The following is a 27,573-nucleotide window of genomic DNA, read 5'->3' as shown; positions in this document are numbered from 1 at the left end:
TACAGACATTTGGGCATGCTCCTTTGTCCAGGGATACGTTCTAGAAGGGAGGGGGAATGTTGCATTTGACATGCTGTTATTGCAAAAGTTAGTAATAGCAGCTTGGGGCACCATTTTGCATCCTCTACAATGTTCTGGACCTAGCATAGTTCCAGGCCATTATTCTGGGGCAGGGGAATAATGGTGGCTATGACCATATATATGAGAATATTCAGAGAAAATCCTGCAGAGTGGCAGAAGAGAGAGAGAGAGAATATCAGAACTTTTCCCTGGGGAAAAAAAATCCTGAGAAGTTCTGGCTCAGCTGTAGTGAATTGACAGAAGCTTCTGGCAGAATGCTAGAAAGAGCCAGGTCTACACACATGTGCACATGCATATATACACTACTCACTTCCATTGTTTACCTAGATGGGTGAACTCCTCCTAGTCCAGTTCACGCTCTGCTCACCCAACTCCCACTGTTTGCCTGACCTCAGCGTGCAGGCAGAGTGAGCTGCCAGAGAGTCTGCGGACACCCAGTAGGAGCTCACAGCTTTTTTTTTTTTTTTTTTTTGTCCATGAGCTGCAATTTGCACAAACTCATGGCTGGAAATATTTACAGAAATTGCAATCTGCACAACATCGCAGCCATATACAGCACAATTTGCTTAAAAATGCACATGTAAAGGACCATTTACGCTGGCAATTTCACACTAATTGCACTATTTACGGCCACTAATTTGTGCAAATTGTGATTTCCATAGAAGTCACTTGCAAATTTGTGCAAATCAGGATTTGTACTAAAAACAACGGAAAACCATGACACAGCATGAACCAAATTGAGTGAACTCAGGGATTTAGGATCTGGTATCTGAGGGGTTGAGCTGGCAAAAATTCTACCCCAAAATCATATTCTTCCAACATCCCTATTCATAAACAAAGATGTTGACCTCACCATTGTTTGGGTAGAAGTGGGGTGAAGATGAGACTTAAGCATTTATTATCCAATACAAAACATAGAGAGGCAGTTCCACCTCCTCATGTGCAATACCTCCTGTCATAAACTGTGTTAGTGGGTGAACATCCAGAAATGCATGTAGGTAATATCAGAAGTATTAGGCAAGTGATATCTCAAGGGGGGTTTTCTTTTGGGTTGAATCAATAAAATCTCCCCCATGCCACCTTTGCCTGACAAAAACAAACATGGTTAGCTTAGATGAGAAGCAACAGCTTCTAATTTCATCTTCACAGTCATGCCAGTGGATGAAAAGTGAAGGGTATGTGTGCATGAGTCTGAGGCCGTTGTGATTTGCTAAGTCTTATTTGAGTGTGTGTGTGTGTGTGTATGTGTGTGTGTGTTTATCAGCATGTTTTTTTTAGCTTTGACTACAAATCCTATTAGAACAATGGGATACAAATTCAGTTGACAGTGATGATGGCAGCAGTGGTGATAATAATACTATGAATAATAATACTATGAATAATAATAATAATGTTAACAATAAGCAGAGGTGCTCTCTGTTTGGGAAAACAAGTCTTATTATATGAACCTGCTATTAGGTTTACTTAAGCTTTTTGTGAAGGAGGACCTACAATACGTTTGATCTCCTCCTGAATCTTTTCCTGAACATTTGCTACATTCTTCATTGTGGCAGTGAGCAACTTTTCAATCTCCTCATCTGAATAGCTCATCTTGAACGTTGAAAACTGCTCTCTGTATTTAGCCACTTCACCTAAAATGAGAGACACTATGAATGGATGAACTGAAACAGAAAGCATAGAAAACACTCCAGCAAAAAAATACATGACTGAGCATGCTAAGAAGGACCTGGCCCACTGAGTGAGAGGCTGTGAGGTTCCAGTCAACCTTCTCCATCACACACTCACTTATCCTGTCACAAGGTGATGTTCGTTGGAACATAGGAAATAAAAGGAATGGCTGACTGGTGTGGTGGGGAGGGAAATCATGTTGGGCCAAGCTTGAATTCTAACGGGGGTGGCCTTGTAATGGCATGTTCATCTCAGAACCGGGGAAGTTCATATGCATGTGCATGCAGACCCTGGGCGTGTTCAGATGACACACTAAGCCATGATTAGGTCACTAACCCTTTTGTAACAAATGGTTAGTAAGAATGTTTAAACCCTAATTATATAGCCACCATGGTTAGGAACGGTTAAAATGACACTCTAAGGCATGGTTCACACAGCACACTAAGCCATAATGTTTAGCTCAAATTGCTTAACCATGGTGGCTTAGCATTTCGTCTGAACAGGGTCAAAGCATTAAAGACACCAGAACTAGACATTTCCCAAACAAATCCCATTCCTAAGTTACCTGGACAGTTGACATTGTTGAACTGTGGGAAGTGCATGACAGTTGGGACCTGTTCTCCCCTGAAGATGTAGCAATCCGACGGGTTGTCTATATCCTGCAGTTCTCCCCCATCTATCTTGGGAAATGGGATTCCATGTGCATCACAGTATTCAGCAGCTTGTCTAATGGTCTGAACCAAAAGAAGAAAGCTTGAAACCTGTGGTTTATTTATTTATTTATTGCATACCACCCAATAACTGAAGCTCTCTCAATGGCCAAAAGTACTTGAAAGAATACCTTCTGGCTGGCTAGAAAGAGTACTAACGGCTACATGCTGGGCTGCATTTAGGGAGCCTTCAGGCATTTCCTTAGGGGCACAGGAACGAATGCTCTAGGACTCCCTCCTGCACTACTCAAGTCCAAGATACGGTCATGTTGCCCAACTTTGACACATCCACTAGTTCAAAGGGGACTCAGAGGCGGAGAAGACTCCCTCTAGTAATCCAACCCTATTATGCCAGGCCCTTCCAGACCAGAGGATGTGCCTTACCTGACTCCTCAGATGCAGAGGACATTCCCCCATGGTCCTTAAAGAAAGAAGCTGCTTCTCAGAGGGGGTGGAGCAAACTGCAAGTCTATAGCTTCTTGCCTTTATAAGGCTTCAGTAAGCCTTTGACTGTTGCTGGTTCAACAGCACCCCTTGCTTGTGTCTCAGCTAATGCGGAGCAGGCCAAGGTCCTGGAAGGCCCTACCTGGTCTAACTTGTTTGGCTGTTCAGCACCCTGAATTGGACTTGACTGGACCTGACCTGACTGGCTAAATCCATGCCTGCCCATTCCTTGCTGGCTTTAGCACATCTGAGCATCTTGAACCAAGTCAAACAGGACTAGGGATTGGCAATCTCTCCATTAATGCAGTGGGGGGGGGGAAGGGTGTGATCCCGGAAACCAGGGTAGACCCACATTCGAACGCTCTCAGGGGCTCATGAGCACTTGGGCATGGATCTATCCTTGCACCAGGCACTATCCTCACACTGGGCACATCCACTGGGGTGGGGGGGGGGGGGAGTCCGCTGCCCTCACAGAGCCAAGCAGACACTCACAACAACCCTAGACAGGAGAGATACACTGGAAAGACACTTCCAATGTCATTGTCATCCAGGGGACATTGCTAGAGTGAGAAGAAGCTGTGTTGTCGATTTCCCCTATGTTGTGTGAAGAGTCGATCGGTGACAACTACAAAACTGCTAAGGAAACTTCATAATGACTTTTTAGAGAATGGTATATTGTATATCTGAGGTGTCTATATTTCATTTCAAACATAACAGCAGGGTAACAAGAGACATATCTAATAATATCCATGGGTGATATAACGAATACTGACAGCATTATCCTTTGATCAAAATCCTAGCCTTGTACGCCTCCCCCTTGAAATTAAATGACTTACTAGAAAAGGATCTCCAGCACTGAAGTCAAAGGAGAGGATCAGTTTCACATCTCTCTCAGGGCGCAGAATAGGTGGGTAAGCTGTGTTTATGGCCAGACCAGCATCAATGAGAGAGACGGCTGCCTTGCTTGTCAGCTCAGGGAATTCAACATCAGCTAATCATATAATGCCAAATGGAGTGTTACTATAAAGCTACTTGAACCAATACAAACTTGCTAGTTACTACGACTCAGTATAGAAACTACCATTACTACTGTTGGTCATGAGCATTTCATTCCAGCAGTAGGGTAGAGTCTATAAAGAATGCAGAAGTAAAATCATCCATGCACAAATGCTATGTATAAGTACAATTAGGAATGTCGTTTTCCCTTTTCCCCACATTTGAATTTTTAAAATCTCATGTTTCTTTCTGCCCAAATAAGAACATTGTGAATTATTATTATTATTATTATTATTATTATTATTATTATTATTTATATAGCACCATAATCCTTATTAAAAAAAGAGCAAAATTCTCATTCATTTGCACAAGCCACATTCAATAGGTACAACTATTCCTATGTTGGAAAGCAATGTGATGTACCTGCCTGCCAATGTGGATGGTAAAGACAAGAATCTTGTCAGGGGAAAAAACAAAAAGTAAAAGATGTGGCAACCCTAATTCAGCACTAACACACTTTTAAGAGCTAAGCACCCAAAGCCCTCGGCCTGGGTAGATAAATCTGTCAATTTTGGTTGCTCTCAAATTCATTTCTTTAAAAGCTCAAGTTTATTTTGTCCTGGATACACTTTGTAGGATGAATACAATAACCTGCATACCAGATATTAACCAATTAACCAGATAGAAATATCACACTGCAACACAACTAGGTTCTTTCATGTCCATGGAACTGCCAGGTCACAATCTTGAAAAGTCAGGAAAAAGATTGCCTGTCTTTAAGAGAAAGTTAGAGGACTCCACACCATTAAATTGCAGAGGTCTTGCCTGTTTTGGATAACTGTAGGCAGGTGGCTCATTCACATATGTAAGAATGTCCCTGCCCTAGCCTAAATTGTCTTACATAGCACATTTCTCTGAAAAGCATCATTTTCTGTTTGGGATAGAAGAAGGATGCCTCTTTTAAGATGGCACTTGTCATACACTTGTGAACCACCCAGAGAGCTTCAGCTATTGGGCGGTATAAACATGTAATACATAAATAAATAAATAAATAAATAAATAAATACACAGTTTTTATAAATACTTCTGTAGTGAGTTTGACACAATGAGTCAGGTGTGGTGTTGAACTTACATAGTTGCCCTATATGCTGTTTATTAAATATATAGAGGCCTGTTTTCTTGTTTCTTAGAGTAGTCCTCTATAATGGCCAGCTTCTGATAAGAGAGACATGGATATCAAGAGACATGGAGCGTGTTCAGAAGAGGGCAACCAGGATGATCAGAGGTCTAGAAACAAAGCCCTATGAAGAGAGACTGAAAGAACTGGGCATGTTTAGCCTGGAGAAGAGAAGATGGAGGGGAGACATGATAGCACTCTTCAAATACTTAAAAGGTTGTCACACAGAGGAGGGCCAGGATCTCTTCTCGATCCTCCCAGAGTGCAGGACACGGAATAACGGGCTCAAGTTAAAGGAAGCCAGATTCCGGCTGGACATCAGGAAAAACTTCCTGACTGTTAGAGCAGTGCGACGGTGGAATCAGCTACCTAGGGAGGTTGTCGGCTGTCCCACACTAGAGGCATTCAAGAGGCAGCTGGACAACCATCTGTCAGGGATGCTTTAGGGTGGATTCCTGCATTGAGCAGGGGGTTGGACTCGATGGCCTTGTAGGCCCCTTCCAACTCTGCTATTCTATGATTCTATGATTCTATGAAGCAAGCAGGCACCAGTACACATGCTAGCTATCTGACACTGATAAGGGTGTTATCCTCGTCAACAATCTAGCTGCCTAATTTCCTCTATTTGCTTTACTGGGTTTCTTCCCCCTTCCCCCATGATGGGATCTGTTAGTCATAGGACAAGTGAGTCATTACTTGCCTGTGATGCTTTGGGGCACGTACTAGAACATCAGAAAGAGTATAACTGATGGAGCTGAGGCATAACCAATTTGGCTTTCCTCCAGGGGGAACATGCACGCTAACCTGGAGAACGTGGGGTTCAAGGAATGATCTCTATTTGCTGCTGATTTGGAGCCCCAACTAATGCTAGCTCTTTGGGAGTTGCCAGCTCCAAGGGCTGAAGAGATGTGTGAGCTTTCTTTGTACTTTTATTCTGCATCCGTTTTCTATTCACAACCAGTCATTTCTTTCACAAGTTTCATCTTGGTAATCCAAAGAATCTACTTTGACTGGGTCATGAATAGATCAGGCCTTCAGAACACAACTTGCATTAAATAGAAATTTTTAATCTGCTGCCTGATAAAATCAATTAACACTGCAATCCTACGAAAGCTTACTCAGATATAATCCCACTTTGCTCAATGGGGCTTACTCCCTGGTAAGTGGTGCTGTGGCTCACTGGTATAGCACTAGTTTTGCATGCAGAGGGTTCCAAGTTAAATCCCCAGAAACTTCAGGTAGGGCTAGAAAAAAAATTCCTGTCTGGCATCCTAGAGAGCTGCTGCCATTCAATGTTGACAATTTGGGGCTACATGGACCAATGGTTTTACTCAATATAAGACAGCTTCCTGTGTTCTTAGATACGTGTATATAATTGCAGGCTAAATGCTGTAACTGTGCAAAATATCTCTCTCTCTCTCTTATGATGCCTTTTTCTCTGCAATCCATAGTCCCAGAAGACCCACATCCCACTCTCCTCAAAGATCAGAGCTTCATGTTCCACCAAAATGGCATCCCAATATTGAGTGCTTTCCCCTGTAAGAATGTAGGAACATTTATCCCATGCTGTGACTTCATCAGGTTGAGAGTTCCCCTGCTTTTAAATCATGGCTGGCAAAGATGAGAAATTTTTTAATGTGATGACAAAGCATCATGGGATAAGTGCTGCTACATGTAATAGAGATGAAGAGAAGAATTGAACAATTCCAACCCGAGAGTATACTGTTCACAGAAGTGATCTATTTATATTCAAGTACGATATTAGTGTGATTGTAATAACAGCTTACAGCAGCGGTAGAGGAAATTATTGGTCTTTCCCCATGTCCACATCCTAAGGCATAACCATGTCTTTTTGATCACTTTATACAAAGCTTGGTCGTCTTGATTGGTAATATCTAAAAGAAATGAAATGCAGAGCTAAGAATAATTTCACGAATGATAATGAGAAATTCACACATGCCGAAATTGGTTTTCAATCTCTGAAATCTAGTGATTGCATTTCCAACACAATAAGCTTAAAATAGAGAAGTATGAAGGCATGGTGTCATTTTATTATATTTTCTGACAGAGATATTGTAGTTTTTGTATTGGGTTCAGGTTTGAAAAGAACCCTAAAAAAGTGCCCTCTGAAGAGGCCCCATTCTAGATCAGTGCTCCCTCTTTTCACACGTGTGGGCTGACCAATTATTTGCAGCAGTAAACTGCCCATCATTTTAATTTCCCACAATGCCTCAGTGTGGCACTCTGTTGGGGACATCCTGAGTAAAAATGGCATGTGGCCTCCAGACCCAGATATTGTGTCAATGAAAAATGTCTAAGAAATCTCCCTAAAAGCAGAGTGAACCTACCCATTAAAAAATATCTTTTAATTGCCAAGGTGGTTGTCCCAGAGTCTGAGTATAGGTCAACCCTCTACAGGTCACCTAGTTATTTGTACTCTTTCCACTACAAATCCTACTAATTATTATCACTCTTTAGTGGGGAAATTGGTGTTTGAGGCCCAACAAGTAGCAAAATTCCTTTTTCAAGTCACATGCCATGTACATAACACCCACTCATTTTTTGGGAAATGTTTTAAAATAAGAAACTTGGTTATAAATAAATAGAGAACAATGAGAGAAGCTTTTTGTTGTAGTAGTGTTGGCCACTACTTTGGATGGCTTTAAAGGGGGATTGGACACATTCCTGGAGGATAAGGCTATCAATGGCTTAGTCATTATGGCTGGCTATATGCTCTCTCCAGTATCAGATGTGGTATGCCTACTGTATGTAAACCAGTTGCTGGGGAACCTGGGTGGGAGGGTGCTGAAAGAGTCATGTCCTGCTTGTGGGTTTCCCATGGGCACTGGTGAAAAGAACGCAGGACTAGATGGACCCTTGGTCTGATCCAGCATGGCTCTTCTTATGTTCTTAAGATCACCTAGATTATATTACTGTAGCAAATTCAGATGTCTTCAAGGAGACCTAAAGACTTTCAGAATGAACAGCTCCTCAAAAGCAACATATGCCACTATGATACTTGCCTCCAAAATCTGTGTCCAAAGCATGGAACAGTCTCAAATGCTCGTTCTTTCTTGTTTCTTCATCTGCAGAATACCAGGTCTGACGGATTTCTCTGAGCAATTCATAGCTTTTGCTGGAGCTGTAGTCTTTGCCAAAGGTGAATAATTATGATGGATTAAGCAAGGTGAAAAACAATGCTTTGCAGGCGACAAAGGAAAAGGAGTGTTGGGTAATGATGAAACGTTAAAGAATAGTGCATTCCTATTCATATCATCTAAAATATGTCCCATTAAATTCAGTGGGGCTTACTCACAAATAAGTGGGTTGTAGCCTGATTCATTGTTCAATTTATTATTGCTCTGATTTAATTAATAATAATAGTTATTATTATTATTATTATTATTATTATTATTATTATTATTTTGCTTATTTATTTCTTATCCACCTCTCCCTTTGGATCAAGGTGGGGAACAACATTAATACAACAATACAGTATAAATAAAATACATAAAACTAATTAAAAGACCATATAAAACCAATACAATATTAAAAAAACAATCTGGGCATCTTAAAATTCTTAGGTTTAAAATTCATCTGGGTAGGCCTGCTGGAAGAGACCAGTTTTTATAGCCATCTTAAATTTGAATAGAGTGTTAATATGATGAATCTTCTCCAACAGTTTTGATTTGCATAGTTTAGATGTCATTGGAATAGACAGGAAACCATCAGGTTCTCCTAATAAGTTCAAATAAAAGTTTCATTGACTTTAGTTTAACACAACATTCCTATGCCTTCTAGATAGCATCTAGGCACCAGAAGATGCTGTGGATCCCCTCCCCTATAGGATGCTCTGGCTTTGGAAGAGAAAAATTGATCATGGACCTTCCCCACTCCCTTCCCATCCACTGCGGAAAGGTCCATGGTGGCTCTTCAGCAAGAGGATAGAGAGGGAGGGGGCAGGATGGTGGGCAGGTTGGTGAGAGGAGAGGAGAAGCCATAGGTCTGCCAGCTCCAAAGGACTCCCAGGCCCCAGACCCACCCCCAGCAGTTAGATGGGCTCATAGACCCATCTAGTAGAAATCATAGCAAAGGAAGATGACAAGGCTCTAAAAGACTCTGTGATTCCTCATGCCCGGCACAGCTATTACTGGCAGCACATTAGATGGGTGGAGGGCTCCAATCTCGGAGCTTCTCCATCTACAGACTAGCAATGCTTTAAGATTGTACTCTTGGTTAGGGATGTATGAAAATTTCATCTTTGCTCACAAAATGTGCATGCATACCCCCCATTCAAAGCCCCGAATGTGGTTTATTGGATCTGAGGCCTGAACCCTGTCTCTGAACCTTGGAACCACTAAACTAGAGTGACCATATGAAAAGGAAGACAGGGCTCCTGTATCTTTAACAGTTGTATTGAAAAGGGAATTTCAGCAGCCGTCATTTGTATATATGGAGAACCTGGTGAAATTCCCTCTTCATCACAACAGTTAAAGCTGCAGGTGCCCTGCCCTCTTTTAAATCTGGTCATTCTAGTGTAGCTCCTACAGCTTTAACTGCTGTGATGAACAGGGAATTTCACCAGGTTCCAGGTATATACAAATGACACCTGCTGAAATTCTTCTTTTCTATGCAACTGTTAAAGATACAGGAGCCCTGTCCTCCTTTTCATATGGTCACCTTAACTAAACTGAGTAATCCTTTTGCCCCCCCCAGACATTGTTTAGGGGCCATAAGATTGTTCTCTTAGTGTTGTTCTTAGACAGTTGCATAGGTTGTAAGTTGATTGTTTTTATTTTTGTTGTTAGCTACATGGGATATTGGTGGAAAAGAAAGCTTTTAAATTAGCCAAAAATGTTGATGATTTGTGATTGATGTTTACTTACTTTTCAAGATATTTTCTAGATCGTCAAAATGCTTCTCTGCTTCTCTTCCATCTAATGATTCAGACAAGTGCAGCTCCAGAAGAGAATGATAACCTTCATAGAGTATATTAAGTTTCTGGTCATCTTGATCTTGGCAAAGAAACAGAGCAGGAAGTAGGGTTACAAATACTGGCTTACTCTCAGCTCACTTAAGATAAACTATATATGGCAGGCATTTTGCTTAAATATCCAGGCATTAGCCCCCACTCATGTGCTCGTAAAAACCTTGGAGTGAAGGCTGGCCTTTTTATCATTCTTTCCCTTAAGCCTCCAGAGGTCCCCATTACAATGACTCCACACATTAAACAAATATTTGTGATGTTTAGGTTGTACGTGCTCTTCTTTATTTACCTAAGCACAACAAGGTAACTCTCAAAGAATTGGTACAAATCTATCTTTTAGGAAATATGGGTAAGGGGGAAAGAACCTTCAAAAACAGCCACATAAAGACTGGTCATGCTTATGGTACATGTGGAAAAGAGTGGCTGGAATCCTGAGTAAAGAGGACTCCACACTGCAACATTTTGCTGCACATTCCAGTTGATAACTTATTATTTTCCTTCTTATGTTCTGTAAGATAACAATATCAATTTAACCAAGTATAAAGTTTGAAATACAGGAAGCTGCCTTATACCGAGTCAGACCATTGGTCCATCTACCCCAATATTATTGACACTGACTGGCAGCAGCAGCTGACCCTGGTTTCAAGCAAGATCTCCTAGCCCTCCTTTGGGATGCTGGGGATTGAAACCAGGACCTTCTGCATGCAATGCATGTGTTCTACTACTGAACAACACACACACACACACACACACACACACACACACACACACACCTGCCTCATCTACACCAAGCAGGATATTCCACTATGAAAGTAGTATGAAAGTGGTATATGAAAGGCAGGACCCACACTGCTGCTTTATAGTGGTATTGAAGTGCACTGACAACTGTTGGGGCTCGTTGACACATACTATATACTGCTTTCATACCACTTTCATAGTGTTAGATCCTGCTTGATGAAGATGTGTCAACGGGCCCCAACAGTTGTCAGTGCACTTAAATACTGCTATAAAGCAGTAGTGTAGATCCTGCCTGTTATATACCACTTTCATACCGCTTTCATAGTGGAATATCCTGCTTGGTGTAGATGAGCCCCCCACCACACACACACACACACACACACACACACACACCACTAAAGTTACATTGTTCAATTCTGAAGCAGGTGACACATGGCCTTGTGAAAAGTTGTCTCTCCACATAACTATTCTCTGCTTTCTCTAAACTTACCATTGTAACTATTAAACCTCTACCCATCACCTTGTCATTTGCCAATTCCAAATTATTAGAGCTGTAAGATTCAGCTGAGGAGCATTTAATCCACTATTCTGCCTCTCAGTTCCATAGAGTGCCATAACAGGCAGCTCTCCCAGATATGTTCCTGGTGCAGCTCAGAGAGGAGACAGAAAGAGATGAATGCTACTTTATATTAAAGTGCATCAACTCTGGCATATAACATACTCTACATATTAGACTTTTTCTGCACCCATGAGGAGATGAGGCAGTATGGGAGACTATTTGCAGTTGTCTCAGCAACAGTGTTGGACTTGTTGAATGATGGTACTTTGGGGCACAAATTGAGTTTAACCTGTAATTTTCTGAACTCAACTTCTTGAGCGCATTGGATACATATCATAATGTTTGTACTGAATACCTGCTTACACTGACTGACTCAGCGCCTCCCTAATGTGTATGGGAGACAGAAGGGCTGCTGGCCTTTAAGAGTCTTCCAAATTGTCTTTAGAGTTTATGAGAATGATCAGGTCATCATAGAGATGTGGAAAGAAGCCAAGAGTGGAGGAGTAAATGTTAAAATTTGTTGTGACAACTCACCCAAGTCTGTTGAAGAAGAGTATGTTGAAGTGTGATGTCTTAGTAAATCCCGTAAATGCCGTAAACTACCTTTAAAAAGATGCATATGTTAACACACACATGAGGGTCTTGTTTTTGAAGCACAACATGCCAATATAACTAGCAACACCCAGATTATTGCAACCACTGTCACAGAGCCAGCTTGAGTGTTAAATTCTCATTTTGCCAAAGTACGCCACCCCACTATCACAACCCTGTAGTTACTAGTCTGTCATGATCCACCTATGTCACTTTCCATTTATTTTATAGAAACTGCATCTACCTTTTGCATATGTAACAACAATACTGTAATCTAATATAATACAAAGTGCTTTGAGAAAACAGAAAATATGCTGTTTTATTTATTATTGCATTTATATCCTGCCTTTTTTCTCTCCAAGGAACCCAAGGTGGTGTACATAATCCTCCTTCTCTCCATGTTATCCTCACAACAACAATCCAAAGTCACCCAGGCAGGATCTACACTACTGTTTTAAAATGGTTTATAACAGCAGTGGCAACTGTTGGGGCTCAGGACACACGACATATAGTTTTCAAAAAAAATATATCAAAGTGTCAAATCCTGCTTGGTGTAGATCTGGCCCTAGTGTTTCCATGGCTGAGTGGTGACTAGAACCCGGATCTCCTGACTCCCAGTCCAACACTTTAGCCACTACGCCACAATTAATTATATACAAATGTTTACCTGGCCATCCTATGCCAATTGTACATGATAGACCACAAATATATTCAAATAAATAATAAGGGAGTAGCTTCAAATAAAGCTCATGGAATACTGTTGTTCTCTAGCAACATTCCCCTTAAAGATTGCCTCAGCCCTCAGCCAATGGCCCTCAGCGCCATTCTGCCCTGCAGATGAGACAGGCCTACTCTCCATCTCCAGGCTGCCCTTCTGAGGAAATGCTTTCTCTTCCACTTCATGCATGGTGAATGAGTGGTAGAGAAGCAGAGAAGGGATGGACTGGCACAGAGAGCATCATCTCATGGATCTTTGCGGGATATTTTGACAATGGTGTGTTCCACCAACATGTCTCCTGCTCTTTCTGTCATTTTTTCCCATTTACAAAATACCACCCAGAAAATCTGATTCTTCTGGCTATAATGCTAATTGGCGCTATTTCCTAACTCCATGGGAAGAAAGAGGAAGCTGCTCATTCCTATTGTGGGACAGAAGCAGGAGGCAAAGTGACGGTAGGAAATGTGATCCCCCCACACTCATCTGAAGATCTTCATAGAGAGAAAGAATTACAGTATGCAATACTACAATTCAGGTTCCACTAACTTTTGTCTCTGGCTTCCCATAACCTCTTATTCCCTCCTTTAGCAGCTGCAGCACCCTGTGGACTTTTTCTGTAGATCAATAGCCTTTCATAGGATGAAAGGTCCCCCCACCACTGATACAGTGGTTTGCTTAAGCATCTCAGTGAGTTCATAGCTTTGTGATTTGAATTAGGCGCTTCCCGGTCTACCACTCATTCTCTTAACCACAGCCTTTGTCTTACTTAAGGGGCCCCATCCACAAATCCTCACATAGCTGATCAACAAAAGGTGCTATCTGCTTTGGTAATAGCCAATTTGTACACATAGGAACTCTGGATGTTCTAATGAATGCATGTATATAGGTGGTAGTGGGGAAACTGGCCAACATATCCAGGCATGGACATGATCCCCACCACTGAATATCTACAGTTACAGAAATCAAGAAAGGTTTTGCCTAGAATAAAGTCTATAAGAAAGGTGATAATTGCATTGACTATTCACAAGAATGCATAGACACTTGCTTGTATATATACATGACCCCTGCTTGTTCAGGGGCATTGCTGACTACCTTCCCAGTATTCCTTCCAATCGTTCAAGATTCCTCAGGGAAATCTTGCAAGATTTGTTTCATGTGCATGATAAGGCCACCGGGACAGCCATGCTACAGGAATTCTTCCTGGCCCACACTATCTCATAGTCTCAGATCCTGGCAGGGCCAGATTAAGGCCAGCTGATGCCCTGAGCACAGCCCAATAATGGTGCCCCCTTGGCCCTTCCATTGCTTATCCGGCAAGACATTAAGACTCAATAAGTGCTGAAGTTTTCTCTTCTGTGCACCACTTAATTGAACATGTTTCATCTTGGGGTCTGAAAAGTACAGAAGCAAAAATAAAACACACACACAAAAGAATATGGAATATATATATATATATATAAACACTGAAATTCATGCAGAAAACATTGGTAAGATAGTCAAACATACTGGATTCTGAGTATATGTTGAGACAAAGGTTGTCAGAAAGTTATCTCAAATGTCAGATGACGTCATGGGACACATAGAGCCTAAAGCTGGTTGATTGGGTGTAATAAAATAAAGCACAAATAACAAAAAAAAAATTGTGGCTCTTAGAATATGCCACTAGGCCTTTTCTATGAATCTGGAATTCCTTAAAATTAGACAGCTACAGCTATGGTACCGGTACTCTGTGGTGCCCTAAGCACGTGCTTATATTGCTTAAAGATTAATCCAGGGCTGGATCCTGGCTTCTTGGCCACAGAAAGAACAATACCTTCTATTTTCTTTTTAAGTTCTTCCTTACTTCCAAGGGCACTTCCCCATAAACCTGAAAATAAAGAAGATATGGCATTAACAGCCCTGCGTTTCACCTGCTGACAGTAAAAGACCAGAATTAATATTTCATTTTAAAATGACATAACCTCCCCATCAACACAGAGAAAGGGAAGATTATAAATGTCCTGCCACTGGCAATCAGATGTCCTTTTTGTTGTTGTTAGATCCAGGTTGGGCTGCTATACCAGTTCTCCCAAACAGTTCCCCAAACAATGATGTTTCATAATGTATTTGTCTGATCAACATATCTTTCAGTAGCACTTGTAAGCTATGCCTCCACCCTACATTCCTCTCAGTGTGGGTCATGCAAATGCAGTGGCCCCATTCAGGCAACTCTCTAAACCATGCTGCTTAATCACAAAATGATTAACGGAATGCATTCCATTAACCATTTTGTGGTTAAGCAGCGTGGTTTAGCGTGTTGTCTGAACCAGGCCAGGGCAGACTATGTACTTTGCTTAGGGTTGGCATTTTGAGAATGATACACATAAGGGGGGGGGGGGGGGATTAGATGATATACCTTTCAGATAGCAGATGTTTTTTGCCTTCTTCTCTTCAACCATTTGCCCATTTTGAAATATGCTCCAAAAATATTTGATGTCTACATATGCTCCTAAGCCAGGAAGCCCAGCTTCATGTGGGGTAAATTCAAACCAGGTGCCTGGAAAACCCAAACATAAAGATCAGGAAAGATCAAGATTTAAAATGAAAGGACAATGGGTTAATGAAAAGAACTGAAAGCCCAGGAGGCGTGTGGGCAAAGCTGCCACCAAATTATCTCTTCTTACAGGAGAAAGATCTGTAGGGATTTCAAAAGAAGTTAGAAGGATTTCAGTAAGATGAGTAAAATTCCTTAAAGTGGGGAGGGTTGGGTTAGAAATGTGTTGGATTCACATTGTAATGCAAGATTACCAATTCACAGAACCCAGAACTGAACATGGACCTGAATGCCACTTGTGGTCAGGAATCCATACATATCCAGGCTCACCCTCTGGTGAGCATGATGGTGGGCAGGGATCACCAGAGCTTTGTGATGAGCTTTACTAGGGGTGTGCAAAGTGGGTCTTCTCCACCTTAAAGATCAAGCCAGAGCTCTGTTGAGGTGATTCTCTGCTCCATTTTTTGGAGTGGCTCTCCTTACTCTTCTCCATCAGATTACCCATTGGAGAACCACCCCTTTTCAGATAACCACCCTAACTGATGGAAAATAATCAAATGTTTACAGCTCCCTCATTTTTAAAAATAAAGAGATAAAGCACGGCACATTGATAGCTCTTAGGGAAGGATTTACCCATGCCAAGATTCAATCGGATTGGTTTATGCTTTGATTTTTAGGAATTTTTAAATGGAAATCAACAAAAATGCTTACATCTGCATAATTTTATAGATAAAGAGATGTAACTTGGAACAATGATAGCTTATTATTTATTATTATTATAGCTCAAGGAGGGATTTATCCATGCTAAGTTTGAATCAGATTCATTCATGTCTTTTTTTTTTTTAAAAAAAGTATCCCACTCCATCCTTCTCCAACCTGGTGCCCTTCACATCTATTGGTTGGAGCAGCAGCAGCAGCACCACCACCACCCACACACACTGCACTGGAAGCCCAGCCACTGAAATAAAGAGCCTTCCTGTGCCTGACTCAGGTGTAGAAGCTTTCTCGCTCACAATGCCAGCCAGCCCAGCAGCACTTTCACACTGTGGAAATATGGATGGTTGATTTCTATGAGTCTGAGCAGAAACACGCTCCCCTCCCATCCCCTGCAGCCAGAATCAGCTGTCAGTTAGTGTTTCCTACTGCCCCAAACACTGCCATTGGAAGAGAACATGGGCAGGGACAGAGCTGTGGCAATTCCTAATTGGTTAGCCACAGATGTCAATATCAAACCTACACCTCATCCCACTCAGCGTCTTCCAGATATGGAGATATCCAACACACACACACACACACACACACACACACACACACCGTTGACACCTGAAAAACAGTCAGATAATTTGGGAGAAATTAGAAGCTCCGATTGGGCACGTCTCCACTCTGATATTAATCAATGGGTTTGGAAGTGGCCAATCTCCACTCTGGAAGATCGAATGCTCCGCAGATGTCCACGGTTACCAGATAATTCCAGGGCAGAGTGCACACCCCTAATCTTTACTCCCTCCACAGCTCCAGTGTTCAAAAGAATCTGGAAATGGTTTGGAAACTGTTTGGCCAAGGCCACTTGTGTGCCTTTGGCCTCACAGCAAGTTCCTTTTCTGTGGGATTCTTGGCTAGCTACCGCTCAGTGGTGATTTCCTGAGCATTGCCACCCAGCAACAGCTGAAACCCACACACTCCTGCCTCTCTTTCTTGCACGAAAGAGAGGCCACCATTATCCTCACCTTTTCCCGAGGAGGGATGGAAAGAAAAAGAAGCGGGTGGAAATTCTTCAGCCATTGCTCAACACAGGACTTGAATCCACAAGCATTGGCTGAAGTCAGAATACTCCCCATCTGCTTTTCCCACAAGAAAGGCTGTGGGATGGGATTTTTTTTCCGCCTTTTGGCTACAGGCACTTTCTTCCATCAAGCTGGCAGCAAGGAGAAATGTAGCAGCTACAATTTTCAGCTTGTCTAGCAAGAGCAGCCATAAATTATAGGCCTCTAATTACTGTGTAGATATCAGGCTTTATTACTAACATATTTGCTCAGTTCAGACAACACATTTCTCTATGCAGAAAACTCCACTCAACAGTTGAGTTTTCAGAAGGTATTCCCCACACAACATGTTCTAACTCTACCACTGTGTGACTGTGGGCTCCCGTAGAGCTTAGTAAAAGGCAACATGATGTTTGATTGACATTTTCTCCATCCTCTCTCCTCCCCCAGTCCTCCTGATGGTATCCCATCAGCCATTGCTGCAAAAATCCCAATCCTGGCGGCAGGGCCGGTGCCAGACTATTTTGCGCCCTAGGCATGGTGAGCTACTTTCACACACACACACCAAAAAATGCCAACTTTGATTTTTAAGAACATATGTTTCCTGGAAAAAATAAGAAGCACAAAACTTGAAACTGCTAAATTTATTTTAAAGTGCAAGAAATACGCCATGCCAATTATAGCAAACAAATTGGAAAGGAATGTCTATGGTTCTAAAATGCAGTATTTAATAGGAATATCACCTCCAAATCATTCCCCCCAGCTCACACACGTGCACACGCACATACTCAGCATCACTCACTCCAAACAAACACATGCATAAACACATGCATTCTGTCATGCCTTGCATGGAAATGGAGTCGGGAGATGAGGGGGAGCTGGCAGAGGCTGGACCCAGTGCAGAGGGGCCTGGCTCAGGTGATGAGAATAGACTGGCAGAGGCTGTGGCAGAGCCTCAGGGAGAGGAGCCAAGGCCAGAAGGAACCTCTGCCAGCTCTGAGGGCCTGATGCTGGCAAAGACTCTGGAGGAGCCGCAGGGATCTGAGGAAGAGACGGAAAAGCCCGGTTTCAGCCAGTTACGGGCGGAGAAGGCCACCAGACGCCGGTCTAGCCGTCTCCAACAGAAACGCCAGGCAATCAGAGATCAGCTGCGAAACTCTAACTCAGCACTCTGACTGAGGATAAAAGAGCAGCCGGGAGCCCTGCCAAATTGTCAGAGATTATCTGAGTGTTTTGGCGGAAGCTTTGGCTCTGAGATCTCTTGACCACGCATCTTGCTCCAGATACCGAGTTCCTGAACCCAGCCTTGACTCCCGGACCCCGTGACCACGTCTGACTACTTCTGGACTCCTGTTGCGACCTTGGACTGCTTTTGACTACGTTTTGCCCGTGCCTGCTCCCGTGACTCCTGGACTGTATCTTTGGACCTTGCTGACCGTCGGCTGTGCTTGACCTTGGACTGAACCACTGTGCCTCCGCTTTGCCACGACCCCTAGACTCTGAACTGAACAGAGACTTTGCAGTAAGCCTGAATCTTGCTCCACTCCGTCCCTGTTTTTGCCTTGACTTCTCAAGCCCCCTTTTCCCCTGGCCTGCTTTCCAAGTTTGTACTTGCAATAAACTCACTGTTGCTAAGATACCAGCTGTGCTCATTTGTCTTTGTCCAGCCATTTGGCGGCTTTCCCAGACACATTCACTCAAAGACCCCATGCACCCCATCCACCCATTCTCTCTCTCTCTCTCTCTCTCTCTCTCTCTCTCTCTCTCTCTCTCTCTCTCACATACACACACACACACATGTTCAGGATTACTCCATCCACCCATACTCTCTGTCTCTCTCTCTCTCTCTCACACACACACACACACACACACACCTCAATCTTACCTTACTCGCTTCTTCTCTTTCTTCTTCTCCACCTCCTGGTACTTGCTGCTTGCTTCTTCTTGCTTCTTCTTCTTCCCCCTCTTCTTCAGTGCTGGGGGGGGGGGTGCTGGAGGCCCAGCCACTTGCAACAGCTAGCAAACTGAGCTCTGCCTCGCATCACCCTCATGCTGATGAGATGGCGCCCCATGCCCGCCCAGCTGAAGCAAAGCCAGGGACGCTGGGGTGCGGTGGGCGGCTCCACATTCGGGCTTCTGAGCACGTTCTGGAAGTCCAAACGTGGAGCCGTTCCCCACCCCAGCGTCCCTGGCTTTGCTTTAGCTGGGCGGGTGCGGGGCGCCATCTCGCTCACCCAGGCCCAGCTGTATCCTTGGGCTGGGCCGGCTCACAGCCAACGCACATGAGTGCTGTGTTGCTCTACGCCCCGCGCCCCTCTTAGCTTGGCACTCTAGGCAGCTGCCTGAGTGGCCTCTAAGGTAGCGCCGGCCCTGCCCAGCAGCTCTCCTAGAATAGCACTCACTCCTTTTGCCACTCTTGCCAGAGAACTCTGTAGCCAGTGGGAAAAGTCAACTCAACATAATGGAAAACTCCATGGAGCCCTCCACACAACATGTAACACAACCATTGCACAGGAATTCTCCTCTGCACAGCATGGATATTCAGCATGGAGTGTTTTCTACACAAAAACTCCACTGTGGGGTGGAGTTTTCCCTCGAGACTGTGGAGTTCTAAAACCACCATTGAGAAATGTATTGTCTGAACTGAGCCATTCTTACCTGCTCCAACCATGAGAGGGGACAAGCTATTAATTAAAGTCCATTCATCATGAAATAAGTGATGTGGATTAAATTTATCCTTTGTTCCCTGCCTTCTGGGGGGGGGAAAGATTCCAGACAAAGGAGAATTTGTCACACCAAAAGAAGATAAAAATTGAGATGTGCTGATTTCTGTTTAATTTAACTGCAATACTTACATGCATTTAATTTAACTGTAATACACATGTGCATGCATACAGACATAATTACCTGCATGCTGTTTCTGGTATGTTTCTTGGTCCACAGCTGCATAGATAGGATAAGGATTCTTCCCATTCTCACAGGATGTCGCATGTGCAGACAATTCAGTCTCATCAAACTGAAAGACATGGTTTTTAAATTAATGTATTACTCATTTTGTTTCGGAATGACCATTGGCTCTCACCTTGGTCTCCTAGAAATGCCTATGGTTATTGATCCAGTTCCTCCACCCAGGGCCGATTTCGGTCTTCTCCTGTGCTGGCACGATCGCACCAGGAGAAGGTCGAAATCGGCCCAGGGGGAGGGAATTCGAGGGTGCATTCCTGGAAGTCCGGGAACATGTCCTCCAGTCCCCACCCCAAGCGCCGATCTAGCCTTCTACTGCACTAGATTGGCACTGGGGAAGAGCCGGAGGACGCATTCCTGGAAGTCCAGGAACGCATCTTCCAGCACTTTTCCCCAATGAATTGGAGTCCAGTCCTGGTTGCGCAGGAGACCTTCATTTTTCTGGTGGTCTCCGGGGTTTCCCAGTGCATCTGGTCACCCTACGAATGCTAAGCAGTGGTTGAAGCCACCATTATCCTCATCTTTTTCCCCAGAGGGAGGGAAAGAAAGAGAAAGAAGTGGGAAACCTGAAGCCCTCTGGACATATCTGACCCTCATTTCTGCCCCCCCCCTCCTCAGCAGCTCTCGTACATTTTAATGATTAAACAACAACAATGCTCACTTCAGTGCTTTGGATGTATGCATTGGTGACATCTGAGAGACTGGACCAGTAGAACATCAGGGAGATGTCACTGTCTGGGTTGCTTTTAGCAATTGCAGAAATCTCATCTTTGTTCTCCACTCACCTGGTTTAGCAGTTCATGCAGAAGGAAATAGGACCAGATATCCGTCAAAGAGTAATGTTCATCCTCTACTGCCTCCAGAACAGCTTTTATTGCCTTCTCAATTTCCAAGTGGCCTTGGACAAGGTTTTCATGCTGACGTTTTTCCAATGTCTCTATTTTATCTTCCCAGTCTTCATTTTTGTAAAGGTCTGGCATGCACCTTTTCACACAAAAAAGGACAGTGACATTAGGAAGGAGCAATGGATTGCAACCGTGATCCTACTTTGAAATTTGCTTATTTCCAGGGTACTTGGTAGACAAGTAATTGAGGAATATGGGATAAAGGTCTTATGCTCTCTTTTCTTTTAACTGCAGCTTGGCCAGAGGATGTACAGACAGCAGGAATAATTTAACTTTTATCAAGCATGAATATGATCTTCAATTCTAAATAGAAGTGTCAGAGGAATCCAGTTTGGGGGTACAGCTTGGTGATTTTTTTGCCAGCTCTGCCCTCCCCTCCCAAAAGGTAGCTCATAAATCTCTGGCTTGACTTGGAGCATGCCAGGTTGGGCAAGCTCATAGTTCCCCACTTTTCTCCTGCAAATCATGTTTCGCGCAAATGCAATTTTGCACAAAATCACTGGTGAAACTTTTACGGAAAATGTGATTTGTGCAAATTCATGGTCATAAGTAGCACAATCTATGCAAAACAACAGGCATGAATGGTCCTTTACACCTGCAATTTTGCACAAATTGCACTATTTGGGGCTACAAATTTGTGCAAATCATGATTTTTGTAAAAACCTGTAATGTTGTCCAAAATCATGGCTTGTGGATCAAAAAAAAGTTCCAAGCTCCCACTGGGCACCTGTGTAATGTCTGGCAGCTCACCCTACATGCACGTCAGGCTCAGGCAACACGTGGGGGTCTGGCAAGCAGAGCATAAACAGGACACAGGGGAGCTCAGTCATCCCTAGTTCTGAAGCAGGCAACATCTGGCCTTCGAGGCAAGCTGTCTCTCCACAGAGCTGACTACTCCTAAAATAGGGATATCGAACCTCTTTCAGCCCAAAGAGCTTTGGAGAAGTTCTCAGGGGTCACCTTGATTTATGATTGATTTATTACATTTCTATACTGCCCCATAGCCAGAGCTCTCTGAGCAGTTTACAAAAATTAAAACGTTAAAAACAATATGCAATATTTAAAACCAGAGTGTGCTTTTCCTGTGCTCTCTAGTATCAGGGCAGCTGGCAGTTGGAGCTAAGTGTTCTTCTGGTCAAAGAGGAAGGAAAGAAAACTCCCTGCAGCTGCTGCTCCTTTGGCTAATGGATAAACCAATCTGGCCTCCTCGTTGCCCTGATGTCCATTCCATAATAGATTCATTGTTTTTTAAGGTTCCACAGGGCTCTTGTTTTTTTGCTGCAACAAAACAACACAGCTATGCTTCCTGAAGATTTTACATGAAGATCTTGGCTGCCCTCTGCTGTTGTCTTGCGTAGCTTTTATTTTTCCTTTTCCTGTTGAGTCAGACTATAAATTCGGAATCCTGGCACCACATGTCAATATTCTTCATTTTGAACAGAACTCCTGGGCGTTTGGCCTGCGCTGTCCCTGAGTACTACGGGATTGCAGGTGAAGCGGCAGCAGGTGGCGCATGCGTAACGGTGGCAGCAATTTTCACCTCCCCCCTACCTTTTCCTGGTTCTTTGAACCATTAACATTCTAGTGGTGGTGGACCGAAGACAGAGGCAGGACAAAAAATATCAGCTTAAAACTATTAATAGCAGTAACTAAGCGTTGTGAGAATTTTCAACCTTTTAAAATGACAAAAAAGCACAAGAGCCAGGAAACCACCCAATGATTGCTGGTTGGAGCCAAGGAAAGGGGTCATGGTTATCTGGGGTACCCTGCAGGCCCAGACTGGGACTTCAGGAGGGCCAAATCTCATCCCCAGGCCTGTGGTTCTGCACCCGTCCCCTAAAGTCACCAATGAAATTATTGGACCTCTGCCCGTTAACTCATTTGATGACAATTCCAAATTAGCAGGGCTGCAGTTTTCAGCTGACGAACATTTAATCCACTATTGAATGCATTTAATTCACTATTAAATACATTCAAACTACAGGTGCTTGGACTTCAAATGCCATCACCTATTGACAACATGTCAATGGTCAGAGATGATGGAAGTTGTAATCCAAAACACTTGAAGGGCAACAAATTGGGGGAGGCTACAAGTAACCCACAGTGATAGTTCTGTTCGCAGAAATCCAATAGGAAACCTATAACAATATCCATTCAGACCTAGTAATTGCAAAAAACAATGAATTGCTGTTTGATTGATTGATTGATTGATTGATTTTAAAAAATAAAAACCATTATGGTTGATATGTTACTTTAAAGGATCTGACCCCTATCACCCCAAACTATACTTTAAGACATTTCAGCTCATCATCTGAGTTAAAGGTAGACCATACAGAATATATCAAATCTATGACTGGGTTCGAACCTCACAAGAACCCATGACTGGTTAAATAAGCCATGATGGCTTATTTAATCCATCAAGGGTTATTGTATCATCTGTCAGGGTTTTTTTAAACCCATTTGACCAAAATATACTGATTTATGTGTCATTTTGCAGATTTCTCCCCATAGACTGTTGTACTTAATGCAGCTGTGATTAATAAATAGAGTTGTGTAGAGCTTCTGCATACCAGATGCTGGGAAAAACAATAAAGGAAATTAATATTTTTAAGTTCCTAGGAACCCATCAGTAAGTGCTATTGGAAACAGAAAGTTAGTTGAGATAGAACTTGATCTGATCCAGCAAGGCAGTCCATTCTATCATCTTATTCAATATTTGCTTTCATCTCTACCATCACGCACTTACCAGGTGGAGCCAGACACCCCACCCAAGTACATAACGCAGTCCAAGAGGTTGTATTTCTTCAGTTCCACCAGTGTGCGATAAAGAGCAATCATGGCCCGCAAAGCTCCTCCTGATGCCAGGACAGCAATATTGGGGATTTTGTCCTAATGGAAGGAAAGGCCCAAAAGGCAACATATTCAGCAGTTATCCTCCCATGAATTTTCAAATATTAACTGGCATTTTATCAAATCCCCTTGATTATATTGAACGCAATGTCTGATTTTTTGGACTGCTGATCATTTCCACGGCTACTTGATGGCTAGCATGCATGAGTATCTCATATTGCCAATAGCTGATAGTTCTGAGTTTTTAGAATGTATTCATGCTCTGGTATTTGTAAACATTTTTGTAATCTTTATCTGAAAAGGGGCATCAAATATTTTAATCAAAAGAGTGTCATAGCGCTTGCCTTATACTGAGCCAGACCATTGGTCCATCTAACTCAGTATTGTTTACACCAGTGTTCTTCAACTGGTGGGTCATGACCCAAAAGTGGGCCATGAGGTCAGTCCAGATTGGTTGGGACAAAGCTGTTGCCACCACGTTGGGCAATTGTAAATTTGTGAAAGTGAGTTCCATGTTGCAGGTTGTGAAACTGAGGTGGGTCTTAGGTCTGGGCCAGTTGAAGACCACTGGTCTACATCAACTGGCAGTGACTCTCCAAGGATACTGGCATTTCCCCCCAGACCTGCTTGCAGATACCAGCAAAACCCCTGAGCCAGAGGCCTTGCCAGATCTTTTTTTCACCCAACTACCACAAGAATAAGTCTGAATTCAATTTGTTATAAGATCTACACTTTATGCGAACACTGGGTAATGCTTTCATATAATTCATGTCTTTTGAAAAAACATTTACCATATTTCTTCGATTCTAAGACACCATCGATTGTAAGACGCACACTAATTTCAGTACCACCAACAGAAAAAAAGCTTTGATACTAAGTAATAATAAACGCACCCACGATTCTAAGACGCACCCCGTTTTTAAAGATGTTTATATGGGGAAAAAAGTGCGTCTTGGAATCGAAGAAATACGGTAATTGTAGCCCTTTTGAAGCAGAGAGCTAAAATGAAATCCTACCGCATCACATGGAATCCCAAGTTTGTCAAGGCCTTCCTTCACCTTCACCTTCCTAGACGCAATAGCTTTCTTTTCACCCTCTGAGAGAGTATTAGAAATTCGGACCTTGACAATTCCCTGCCAACACAAACACACACATATACAGATATGGGAGAAAGATGCTGTCATACGTTAGCAAGCTAGGAAGCAGGGCAGTTGAGCTGTGCACAGACCTGTCCCACCCCCAATTTGCTTTGGAGGCCAATACAGAGCTGCTGGAAATGGCCTTTTATGGCCACCATAGTTTACAACCTTAGATCTAGGAAACAACAGAGCCTTCATCTTCATTTTAATTGGCAGCTCTCATCAAAGATGGATGGCTGGCAGAGAGGTTCAAGTAAGTCCCACAGGAAGGGAGGTACAGTGGCTCACCATTGCCTCGGATCAGACCGAGGTGACCTGAAGAGCTTCTGACCTGATCCAATCTGCTCCAGACTACCTTGGCCTGATCCAGTCCTGATCTGTATTCAGCCCAAGGTGGTCCAAATCAGCCTGCTTCAGTTATTATTATTATTATTTATTTATATAGCACCATCAATGTACATGGTGCTGTACAGAGTAAAACAATAAAATAGCAAAACCCTGCCGCATAGGCTTACATTCTAATAAAATCATAATAAAACAATAAGAAGGGGAAGAGAATGCACCAAACAGGCACAGGGTAGAGTAAAACTAACAGTATAAAAGTCAGATCAAAATCAAGTTTTAAAAGCTTTAGAAAAAAGAAAAGTTTTTAGCTGAGCTTTAAAAGCTGCGATTGAACTTGTAGTTCTCAAATGTTCTGGAAGAGTGTTCCAGGCGTAAGGGGCAGCGGAAGAAAATGGACGAAGCCGAACAACGGAAGTAGAGACCCTTGGGCAGGTGAGAAACATGGCATCAGATGGGCGAAGAGCACGAGCGGGGCAATAGTGTGAGATGAGAGAGGAAAGATAGGAAGGAGCTAGACAGTGAAAAGCTTTGTAGATTAACAGGAGAAGTTTGTATTGGATTCTGAAGTGAATTGGAAGCCAATGAAGAGATTTCAGAAGTGGAGTAACATGGTCAGAGCGGCAAGCCAAGAAGATGATCTTAGCAGCAGAGTGGTTCAGATTTGGGGTTCAGGCCTGAAGTGGTGGACAGTCCTATCCCAGCCAAGAACTATCACTTAATTTCAGGTAGTTGCTCCAATGACTAAGATGCCCTGCTCTGTGTAATGGCATTGTCAATGAGTCATAATTTCACATCACCCTGCCATGGTTTGGAAGTTGTGCAATACTGTAGTTCATAGCTCTAATAATAATAATAATAATAATAATAATAATAATAATAATAATAATAATAATAATGTAGTTCATAGCTCTACTTTGCTATGTTGGAACAGCAGCAAAGAAAACTGCAGACAAACCTACACCTGATTCTACAATTCTGTTCCATTGGATTTAAGTTCTGTGGAGGTGCAAAATAGAAAAGACACTGCTGATTGCCAGAAGTAGAACTTACCGTCCCAGCCACATCAGTCTCCATCTCCTCCCTGTTTTCTTTCTGACCAGATATGAGAACGCTCACTCAAACGAAATGCTGAATAGTAGGGTTAGCCTGAGATGTTAGCATTTACAGTTTCCACCAGGCAGTGTGTTTGTGTTGACTCCTTTTGCCCATGTCCGGCCAATGAGGACCTGCTGCATGAAACAGTACATTCCGTTACCCTGTTCCTGGCACCAGACGACACCAAATGTCTCTGAGGAATGGGAAGCAACATGCTGAGAAGTAATATGATCCCTTTTGTCATCTGTTTTACTGATTCTGCTCCTGGCTTCCTAACTACAAGGCTCAAGACTCGACTCACCATTCAAAAGCTTTTGCTGATACAGAGAGTACATTTTTGCTAGGGGTGGAACCCTGAAGTGTGCTGGCTAGTTCTTACTGTGATGTTTGGCTGGCTGCATTCTGAAGAAAAGAACTGTGTAAACACTCCAGCTCGGCCAAAAAAAATCCCCATTTTGTGCAATCATTAACAGCCTGTAAAACCAAGAGCAGGGGGATCTAATCCGTATAGCTGGCATCTGAGTATTCTTGTTTTACTTCCCCCACCATCTCTTGTTACTGTTGTTTCCTGTGTGTTTTAAGATTGTAAGCCTGAGAGCAGGGACTGACTTTTTTCTTTCTTTCCTTGATTTATAAGCCACCCTGAGCAGGGTACAGACAAATAAATCAACAACTCTCAGGAACAGGAGAAATAGAAGACCTTTCAAGTGATGGGGGTGCCTTGTTACCTTTAAGACATTCTGTGAAGATGTTGTTGTTTTTGCCCCCTTAAGAAAAAAACCCACACACGTTCTGCCAGCATTTTAAGTAGCAGCTTTCCTAGCGCCAGTAATTCCAAAACACTCCTTTGAAGAAATTGTTGGAATGAAGATAGAAGAGACACCAAGAGTAGCATTACTTTCACTATTTGAAGACTTAAAGTGTAAAAAAGAAATTAAGGAATTGATAACAAATGTGCTGACTGCAGCAAGGTTAATTGTAGCTAGAAACTGGAAGATTCAAGGTGATTATTGTATGGAAGAATGGTATAAAGAAGTATGGGATATTGCTATTAATGATAAATTGACATGTAACATTAAAGTAAGAAGAGGTATAGCAAAAACGAACGAATTTGATGAAATTTGGAAACAGTTCCTAATATTTGTGTTCTCTAAGGGAAGTGGGAAACCACCAGCAGAAGAGGTGTTAAGATTCTGGAAACAGGAATGATCCCGAACGGAAGGGGGAGCCCTTGTTGGATTATGTTGGATTATGTTATGGATAAAGTATTATATGTTAACATTTATATATTCAAGTAATCTGTTATGTAT

General features: G+C 42.7%; 1 protein-coding gene across 1 annotated transcript; it reads right to left on the bottom strand.

Moving 5' to 3' along the window:
- Window positions 1-847: 847 nt before the first annotated feature.
- Window positions 848-26,378, bottom strand: LOC134406188 (cytosolic phospholipase A2 gamma-like). The gene is made up of 14 exons (XM_063137481.1): window positions 26,219-26,378; window positions 24,701-24,817; window positions 23,581-23,723; window positions 20,715-20,913; window positions 19,873-19,981; window positions 15,065-15,205; window positions 14,483-14,536; window positions 11,895-11,963; window positions 9,963-10,091; window positions 8,085-8,225; window positions 6,864-6,956; window positions 3,740-3,894; window positions 2,315-2,483; window positions 848-1,712 (listed from the first exon to the last, which is right to left on the bottom strand). The coding sequence occupies exons 1-14, from the start codon at window positions 26,240-26,242 to the stop codon at window positions 1,546-1,548; spliced, it is 1,710 nt and encodes a 569-aa protein (XP_062993551.1). The 5' UTR covers window positions 26,243-26,378; the 3' UTR covers window positions 848-1,545.
- Between the last annotated feature and the right edge of the window lie 1,195 nt (window positions 26,379-27,573).

Source organism: Elgaria multicarinata, chromosome 11, assembly GCF_023053635.1.
Source record: "Elgaria multicarinata webbii isolate HBS135686 ecotype San Diego chromosome 11, rElgMul1.1.pri, whole genome shotgun sequence".
NCBI lineage: Eukaryota > Metazoa > Chordata > Lepidosauria > Squamata > Anguidae > Elgaria > Elgaria multicarinata.
Note: the sequence above shows the minus strand (reverse complement) of the source record. Positions and strands in the feature narration are given on the sequence as shown.

Bases quoted from the DNA above. Each gene is read 5' to 3' on its own strand.
- LOC134406188 (XM_063137481.1), bottom strand. From the start codon at position 26,242: ATGGAGACTGATGTGGCTGGGACG. The intron at 11,964-14,482 runs GTATTGTTCTTT...ATCTTTTTAAAG, and splicing joins ACTTAAAAAGAAAATAGAAG to GTAGTTTACGGCATTTACGG. The intron at 6,957-8,084 runs GCATATGTTGCT...TTACCAATCAAG, and splicing joins TGGAGGCAAGTATCATAGTG to ACGACCAAGCTTTGTATAAA.